Raw genomic sequence first — 10,199 nt, forward strand, 5'->3', positions numbered from 1 at the left:
ATATTAGCTGTAAGTTGTTTTTAGATGTTCTTCATCAGCTTAAGTGTGTTCTTTCCTATTCCTAATTTTCTAAGTATTTTTTAATCATGAATAAAATTTGGTCAAATTCATTTCCTTCTTCAATTTATATAATCCTGTGATTTTTCTCCTCTACACTGTAAATATGATAGATTACCTTGGTTTATTCCCAACATTGAATGAGCATTTCATCCCTGTAATTAACACTACTTGGTCATGGTGTATAATTTATTTGTATATATATAATATATGTTATATAGTTTATGTGTATAAAAGTATACAAAGATATACAGTAAAAACACTATAAATGAATCAAAATGGAATTCTCAACAAAGTTCAAGTGATCTACAGAAAGTCAGGGAGAATAAAACACAGAAACAAAAAAGACAGAAAACAATAATAAAATGGCAGATGTAAGCCTTAGCATATCAATAACTTCATAAAATGGTCTTCTTCATTTTTAAAATGATAAAAGTTATGAATTCCCATTTTTAAAGTGAAAGTAAAAGTGCAGAAGTGTGTAAGTTTAAAAAGAGAGGTTCTCTCTCACCCAATCTCACACCTGTAGATAACTTAAGTTTTATTACTTAAGTGAGTGTTATTTCTTAGACTTTGGTATGTATCTAACCTGAACTTTATCTGAATAAATAGAGAGTGGAAGCAAGAGGGAGTGGGAGTGAGAGAAAGAGTTTGATTGTTAAAATGGCCCACGATCTACCTATCATTCTACAATTTATTTTTCTCATTTGATAATATGACAGGGACACCTTTTTATAAGAGTCTATATTTCTCTCATTCGTTGTGGACTGTGTATTGATCCATAATGTGGAGCTACTGTGATCTATTTAATGTTATTTCCAAATGTTTGTTATTATAAATAGTGTTTAAAGGACATCATTAACTTCTAAGTTCTATGATCTCCATTTTCCAGAGGAAGGAACTGAGGTTGAGGTGGTTATGTATTTTGTCTCTTTTAACTTGTGGTACAAAAATTCAAACCCAGGTCAGCTGGTTTCCTTTCTACTGCCCAGTGCTGAATATGCATGAAGCTGCCAAAGCACTGAGACTCAGTGCAGGTCAATCACATTTAAAATGCTCAGGTAGTTGGGAGTTTTCTTCAGAAGTTTCTGTTGATTAGCAAATACCTTCATCATAGACGAAACAAAGAATTTCATACTGAGCCAACCTGTCTTTAACGTACAGATTTTGTGTGTGGAGGTGGATGCTTGTCCTGAGCTTGTCCTGATTTCTTTAGCTCTTGAAATAAGTCCCCATGTCATATAATTAAGACATATTATTGAATCAGAATGATTAAAATCAAATTGATATAGTAAATGTAATTATAATTACTCTATCAAGGTTCTGGGTTAAGTGGACCCCTGATCTCTTCTAGCTTCCTGTGATAAGTGCTTATACTCAGTGATGAACACATCCTTGAAAGGGCTGGATTTCAGTTATTTTACAGCAGGTTAACCTGAGGAAAGAACTTGCACTAACTTATTTCCCCTCTGCCCTCACTAAATGTTGAATTGAAAAGAACTGTTTCTTGTTCTGTTAGTACAACATTATTCCACTGTGTTTATTTCTCAAAATATTTAAACAATGAGAGAAGCCCATATCAACAACAGACTTAGGCTGGTACGTTCTTACCACTAAAGGTACGTTCTTCCTGACCATCTTTTCTTCATGGGTATATGGCTCTGCTAGGAGTTATTGACATCAGAGGAAAGAACTCTTCTAATGATGGACTAGGGGTGTGAATTTTTCAACTATGATAAATTTGTTTTATTGCATAGTATTTTACATGCGTAGTTGCATAAAATTTTATGAAGAATTATACAATAACCACATATTTAGCCACGATACAATTCAAAGTACAAATAACAGTCAATATTTTTTAGTCCCCTTATGTATCCTTCAATAATTACATTCCCAATTATCCTCCATGAAAGTTACAATTATCCTACAATGTATGTATATGAATCTCATGTGTATGTGTGTGTGCGTTTGTGTGTGTGTGTGTGTGTGTGTGTGTGTGTGTAGTGGAAAAGTTGTTTGTGAGTTTCAAAAGTGTTCCTTTTCCATTTGTAGTTTCTGCTTCCTACAAGTGTTCTTTTTCTCTTTCTTTGTCTTTCAATTATCAGGCGAGCCATATTTGTCTGTTCACTTTGATGAGTGAAGGAAGATTTGAGGTCTTAGATGAGCTACTGGTGATGTGTTTCGCCATAATTTGCTTCTTATAGGTTCTTATCCAATATTCATTCTTTTAATATAACCATGAGCCCTCTTGCAGTATACCTGTTGTTATCAATTCCTGAGCTTTTCTAGGATTCTGCAGTATAAATCCAGTTGATTCTCATCTTTCTTCATTACTGTGTCAGGATTTGATTTTCTTGGATTTGATAAATTATTTTTCACTCATCAACCCACTTTCCAGTTTGAAAAATTGTACTGTTCATATATCTTCCTATGTTTATGCTTTTGAAAAAAAATCCTTATTGTGGTGTATGACTGCAATGACATTGCTAAAAATAAGACTACTGATGTAGTAAATAAATGCCCAAATCTCAGTGACTTATAACAATAGAAGTTCTCCATCAAATATAATCCAGTTGAGGAAAGGGTTTGCTGTCAGAGAGCTCATTTGCACACAGACATTTGAGAACACAGCCCAAAAGAGGCTGCAATAGGGTTGTCAGACTTAGCAAACAAAAACACAAGACACCAAATTAAAAGTAAGTCTTTGATAAACAGTAAGTGATTTTTTAACATAAGTATTTCCCATGTAATATTTAGATCACACTTACAGTAAAAAAAAAATACCTATTGTTTATCAGAAATTCAAATTTAACTGGGTGTCCTGTATTTTATCCATCAAACCTAACACAAGGCTTCCAAAGTTTCCCTGAGTGTCAATATCCAGGCAACAGATGGGGAAGAAAGGTAGTAGAGAGTATATGGTTCCAGTTTCAGGGAGGCGAGGAGAAGCTGGTTCAGGCCTAGAAGCAGCATTCATTACTTTTACCATGTTCCATGGGTCAATCATGGTATCATGGCCACACATGAAAAACATTGTTTGAAAGTGTGCACTGATGCTGTGCCTAGAAGAAAACAAATTTATTGATGAACAACAAGTTAATTTCTTCCATACAAAGGGTCCATAATATATTACTCTGCAATGAGCAGTGCTCAGCAATGTAGAATGGTGTTTAACAGTAAAGACACTAAAATTAGGGACTCGAAGGCTATATGAAAAATGATGGATGAAGACATCTCAGCTGTCTACCTAACCAGATACAGAGGTAGCATGACTTAAAGTCAAAAACAAAGCGACTTAGGACTTAAAATAAGCTATCACTTTATAGTAATAAATTTTTTAGCAGATGATTTGTCCTGCAGCTAGGATATACTTAAAAAGAGAAATAATACAATGGGAAATGCAAGATTCTCTCAGAAATCCACATTTATATATATATATATAAATATTATATATATATATATAAATATAAATATTTTATATATATATAAAATGAGAGGATTATTTGGCTTGTGAAGAACATCACCTACATGGCAGTTGCCAGCTAAGAATAGTAGTACAAAGACATCCTGAAGCTTTCAATCATCTGTGGATTGTGAACATATCTCAGAAAATTTCTCTAATTAATGCTAATAATTTCCAGAGTTTTCACCAGGATTAAAATGAGAAATGGCTTAGACAAACTATGGGTCATTGAAATGGTACACAATCATACTGACATGTGGCTTTAAGCAAATACAGATATCTTTTTAATATAGTGGAAAACTTTTAATCTATGTTTCTTAGAATCAAACCTATTAGAATTGAGCCTTCTTTTGAAAATAAATCCATGGTTCACATGTCCCTTTTTATTATTTAGTAGTTACTTATCAAGGAAATAGGACCAATATTTGGAAAGTAATAATCCTGTTGGGAGTATTTGCTATGAAAATCCAATTCAAAAACAGTGACACAAAATGTAAGAGCATTTTTCCTTCAAGAAGTCAACATTTCCCTTCTTTTCTGGGTGCTTTCTAGACTTTGGTAGCCATGACACAAGGAAATATCACTGAAGTGACTGAATTCTGTCTTCTTGGATTTGGTGCCAAACACAAGTTGCAGTATGTCCTCTTCATCGTGTTTCTAGTGATCTATATGATCTCCATGGTGGGTAATGTTGGAATGATCCTACTCGTCAAAACAGATTCCAGACTTCAAACACCCATGTACTTTTTCCTACAACATTGGCTTTTGTTGATATCTGTTACACTTCTGCTATCACTCCCAAGATGCTGAAAAATTTCACAGTAGAAAATAAATCAATATCTTTTGGGGGCTGTGTCATACAATTATTGGTTTATGCAACATTTGCAACCAGTGAATGTTACCTCTTGGCCGCTATGTCTGTGGACCGTTATGTAGCCATCTGTAACCCACTTCGCTACCCTATAGTCATGTCTCAAAGAATCTGCATCCAGGTGGTAGTTAGTTCATATGTCATGAGCTCAATAAATGCTTCTGTACACACAGGTTTTACATTTTCATTGTCCTTCTGCAAGTCCAATACCATCAATCACTTTTTCTGTGATGTTCCTCCAAATCTCACCCTTTCATGCTCCAACATTGACATTAACGTCATGCTACTTGTTGTCTTTGTGGGATTTAACTTGATGTTCACAGTGTTGATCGTCATCTTTTCCTACGTATATATCACGGTCGCCATCCTAAAGATGCCTTCTACAGCAGGGAGGAAAAAAGCCTTCTCCACGTGTGCGTCCCACCTGACAGCAGTCACGATTTTCTATGGAACCCTGTCATATATGTACTTACAGCCTCATTCTAATAATTCCCAGGACAATATGAAAGTGGCCTCCATATTTTATGGCATTGTGATTCCCATGTTGAACCCCCTGATCTATAGTTTGCGAAATAAAGAGGTAAAAGAAGCTCTAAAAGTGACTGGGAGAAAATTCTTCTAGACTGCACCAAAATTGTCAAAATTCAGTGCAAGAAAGCATCCAACAGACATGTTGACCACTATTTAATATTTCTGAAATTAGGAGCACGTTCACATCTTAAACCAATGCTACATCATTCAACGGATAAGTGTGTAGAATGAAGGAAGTATCCTAACATCTCATGGGACTAATTTCCCCTTTAATAAAGTTTGGAAAGCATATCCCATACTACCCACGAAGAAAAGCATTATTGAGATTATTTAATGTGCTAAGAAGTATGTATACACTTCACAGACTATTTACTTGTTTCAAATACATTTCAAATATGTTGTTAAAGACTAGACAACCCCAATTTTATATGTAATCAACATTAAAATTGAAGTTCGTATTTTCCATTCATTTAAACATGTTTCCTAGGTCATCTACAAAGAGCCTGTTTTTATGTTGTGTTCCAATTATTGCATAAACCTGAATGTAAAATAAACATACTTCTTTGAAAAGCACCTTATGACTCAGGCTAAATGTTATACCTACTATTACTGGGCTAGTTACATTCTCTAGCACTTGAAAACACTTATCTCTTATGTGATGTTGTGACTTCTTTTTGTCTTAGTTATCTTCTTTATTCTAAGTTCATCTCTTTCTTGCATAGCCAAGGAAATGCCTGGAAACATTTTCTATATCTCTTTCTAGTAGAGATAGAAAATCTCAACTGTAGATGGATCTAAAAACCTAACTCATTTATGAAAGTCATTCCAATCATTTTAGTCAAAACAAATAAACTATAAGAATTTGATGAGAATTTGAAGGGTGGCCAAGAGCCCCTTGAATCAGGAAAGTAAACTATTGATAAGAAAGTGTTAATATAGGCTACTGGAAATCCCCATATGAATCTAGAGATGCCATACTAGCTAGATGAAAAAGCAAGCCTCATACCAAAATAACAGAAGACAGTCTAATGAACTGCCCAGAAAATGTACAGTTAAGTAACAGCATAAGGAGATTTAGGAAGGAGATGAAGATATATTTTTCAAATATTATCTCCTACATTAATTATAAGAGAAAAAATTAACCAGAAGTCAATGTAGAATGATTAGAATCTCTGGAACAAAGACTCTGTCTTTATAAAGGAAGAGATCTTCATAACAGGGCAGGGCCAAATATCTTCAAAGACCAGAACCAGGGACAGTTACTGGAGAGTCATTGGCAGTATAGACATAGGTTGTCCTAATGCCCTGGAGGTGAAAAATGGAGACTAACGTCCAGCGTGATGACTATAGTTAAAATATTGTACCATCCAGGTGAAATTTGCTAAAATCTAACGTATATTTTAAGCATTGTCACCACAAAAATAAAAAGAAAGAAAATGATAAATATGTGAGGTGATGGGTATGTTAATGAGCTTGATTGTGGTGATCATTTTGCAATATATACTGATATCAAAATATGAACTTGTACTCCTTAAATATATACAAATTTGGTCAATTTTCCCTAGGGGAAAAAGAAAGAAAAGCTATATAGTGGGAACTCTTAATGGTCAAATTGGAAATAGGGCACAAAAGGAAGAGTCACATAGTACTCTGCATTCAATACTGAGGTGAACTTAATTTCAGAAGGAAATAAGCTCTGGGACAAACAGAGAAATCCATGAGGCTTATGCAAAGAAGGGAATGCCTGTTCTCAGTTCTGACCCAAGAATGATTAGTGATTGTTAGCATTTACCCAAGAAAGAAACTTTTTGTCTGACATTATATATAGTAATGGTCTGATGTGGCACAGTCTTCCTTGTTTCATAAATCATTGGCTATACTGTAGGTTGTTTGGGCTCAACTTAGACTGGGGAGAGCAGGAAAACATAGACCCAAATGTTGATTGAATCAAAATTTTGTGCAGCTGTTTGCGTATTTTCAATTTCAAACATTTACTCTGGATGTACTATAGAATCAGAAACTAATCACCAGGGAAATGCAAATTAAAATTACAGTAAGATATCATCTAATACTAGTTAGGATGTTATTGCCAAAAAGAAAAGATAAGTGGCAGGAAGTGAAAAATTATAACCCTGCTACATTGTTTGTAGAAATGTATAAATGATACAGCCATTTTGGAAAACAGTATGGAGAATCTTAATGAAATTTTTAAAAGAACTACCATGTGACGCAGCAATTCCACTTCTGGGTATTTATCCAAAGAAAATGAAAACACTAACTCATAAAGATATATAGACTCTCATGTTCATCACAGCATGGTTTACAACAGCCAAGATGTGGAAACAACCTAAGTGTCCAGCAATGCATGAATGGATAAAGGAAATGTGGTGTATAGGTACAATGGAATATTATTCAATAATAAAAAAGAATGAAATTTTGTCATTTGCAACAACATTCATGGACCTTGAGGGCATTACAATAAGTGAAATAGACAGAGCAAGACAAATGCCATATGATCTCACTTAAATGTGAAATCTGGAAACAAAACAAAAACATACAAAGCTCATAAATAAAGAGACCAGATTGGCGGTTGCTAGAGGTTTGGAGTGGAGGGTGGGCAAAATAGGTGAAAGGGGTCAAAAAGTACAACCTTACTATTACAGAAAAAATAAGTCATGAGAAGGTAATGTACAGTATGGCAGCTGTAGTTAATAATACTGTATTGCATATTTGAAAGTTGGTAAGAGTGTAATTCCTAAAAGTTTTCACCACAAGAAAAAAAATTTTAATTATATATGGTGACAGATGTTAACTAGACTTATTATGGTGATCATTTAGCAATATATACAAATACTGAATCATTATGTTGTACACCTGGAATTAACATAAAGTTATATGTCAATTATACCTCAATAAAATAATCTATAACATATTTTGGCCAACACAAAAAATATGATTGCAATAAGATAACATTAATTGTATATATATTTCAATGCAGTTATAATTGAAATTCTAGACAAAATACATTGGAAATTAGGAATGCACTTTTCAGATGGAAGTGAAAATCAGTTACTAACTTGTCTTATTCATGACTAGGTTAAAGACATAAATTCATACTTACTGAGACATACAAATGTTACAGTGCACATGGAACAATTTCAAAGACAGACTATATGTTGAGAACAAAACAAGTCTCAAATTTACAAAGATTGAAATATCAAAGAGCTTTTCTGATCACAATGGTATGAAACTAGAAATCAACTGCAAGAGGAAAGCTGGAAAAGTCAGAAATACATGGAGATTAAACAACACGCTCCTGGACAATTGTTGAATCAATGAAAAAATAAAAGGAGACATTAAAAAATACCTGGAGACAAGTGAAAATTAGAACACAACATACCAAAACATATGGGATGCACCATAAGTGGTACTAAGAAGGAAGAATATAGCAATACAGATCTACTTCAAGAAAAAAGAGAAACCTCAAAGAAAAAAATCTATCACTACACCTAAAAGAACTAAAAAGAGAAAAAAAAATGAAGCCCAAAGTGAGTACAAGGAAGGAAATAAAAATCAAAGCAGAAATAATTGAAATATAGACTAAAAAGACAATAGAAAATATCAATGAAACTAACTGTCCTTTAAAAGATAAAATTGACAGACTCTTAGCTAGACTTACTAAGAAATAAAGAGACGAGGCTCAAATAGATAAAATTAGAAATCAAAGAGGAGAAACTACAATGGAAACCACAGGTATGCAAAGGATTATAAGAGAATGCCATGAAAAACTATATGGCAACAAATTGGATAACCTAGAAGAAATGGATACATTCTTAGTATCAAATAACCTCCCAAAACTGAATCAAAAAGACATTGAGAATCTGAATAGACCTATCACAAGCAAAGATTGAAATGGTGATCAAAAACTTCCCAAAAAACAAAGTCCAGGGCCAGACGAATTCTCTAGTGTAGTCAACCAGTGATTCAAAGATTTAATACCTATCCCTCCCAAGCTCTTCCAAAGGTTGAAGAGGATGGGATGCTTCCTAAATCATTTTACAAAGTCAAAATTACCCTAATAGCAAAATCAGACAAGGGCAATATGAAAAAAGGAAAATTGCAGGCCAGTATCACTGATGAATATAGATGCAGAAGGCTTGAAAGAAATATTAGCAAATTGGACACAGTACAATAGGAGGATCATACACCATTATCTGGTGGTATTTATTTGAAGGACACAGAGAAGTCTCAATATCTTTAAATCAATCAATGTGATACTCCACATAAATGAAATGAATAATAAGAATCACAACATTATCTCAATAGATGTAGAGAAAGCATTTGACATGATTCAACATCCTTTTCTGGTGAAAAACTCTCAATAGATGAAAAATAAAGTAAAAAGCATTGAAAATAGAGCAGACCATAAGGAAGAGAGAATTAGTGAGCTCAAAGATGTAAATCTAGAAACGATTCAGTTTGAAGAGAGATAATTATGATTTTAAAAAAATGAAATTATATGAGAAATATCCAACTCAATTAGGAAAAGCAACATAAGGGTAATAGGTATCCCAGAAGGAGAAGAGAAGTAGAAAGGATCAAGCGCTTAATCAAAGAAATAATACCTGAGAACTTCGCAAACTTGGGGAAAAAAATGACATACAAGTACATGAAGCTAATAGAACTCCTAATTATCTCAATGCAAAAATAATTTCTCCAAGACACATTATGTTAAAATTGTCAAAAGACAATGGCAAAGAAAGAATATGAAGGGTATCCAGAGGAATGAAAACAAGTTACAGAGAACCCCCATCAGGCTGTCAGCATATTTCTCAGCAGAAACCCTACAGGCCAGGAGAAATTAGAACAACATATTCAAAATATTGACAGACAAAAGCTGTCAGCCAAGAATACTCTATCCAACAAAGTTACCCTTCAGATAAAGGAGAAATAAAAGCTTTCCCAGAGAAACAAAAGATGAAGGAGTTCATCACCACTAGACATACCTTACTAGAAATGTTGAAAAGAGCTCTCCTGCCCAAAAAAAAAAAGTCAAGGATATATAAAACTTTGAGCTAGGTGATAAATAGACAAACAGAATCAAATAATTGCAAGTCTGTATCAGACTAGGTTAGTAAACACTTAAATATAACACAAAAGTTAACGGGAAAGAAAACATCAAAAATAACTATAACCACTATAGTTTGGTCACAAACTGACAACACAAAAAAAGGATAATTTCTGACAATGAAAACATAGAAGAGGAAGAGGAAAAAG

At 33.7% G+C, this 10,199-nt stretch overlaps 1 protein-coding gene across 1 annotated transcript; it reads left to right on the forward strand.

Annotated features, from left to right (window-relative positions):
- The first annotated feature begins 4,084 nt into the window (after positions 1-4,084).
- LOC106823590 (putative olfactory receptor 5AK3) lies at positions 4,085-5,013 on the forward strand. The gene is given in 2 exon segments (XM_014829418.3): positions 4,085-4,277; positions 4,280-5,013. Coding segments are annotated over 2 exon segments (927 nt in total).
- The last annotated feature ends 5,186 nt before the right edge of the window (positions 5,014-10,199 follow it).

This window comes from Equus asinus, chromosome 17 (genome assembly GCF_041296235.1).
Source record: "Equus asinus isolate D_3611 breed Donkey chromosome 17, EquAss-T2T_v2, whole genome shotgun sequence".
In the NCBI taxonomy this organism is placed as follows: Eukaryota; Metazoa; Chordata; class Mammalia; order Perissodactyla; family Equidae; genus Equus; species Equus asinus.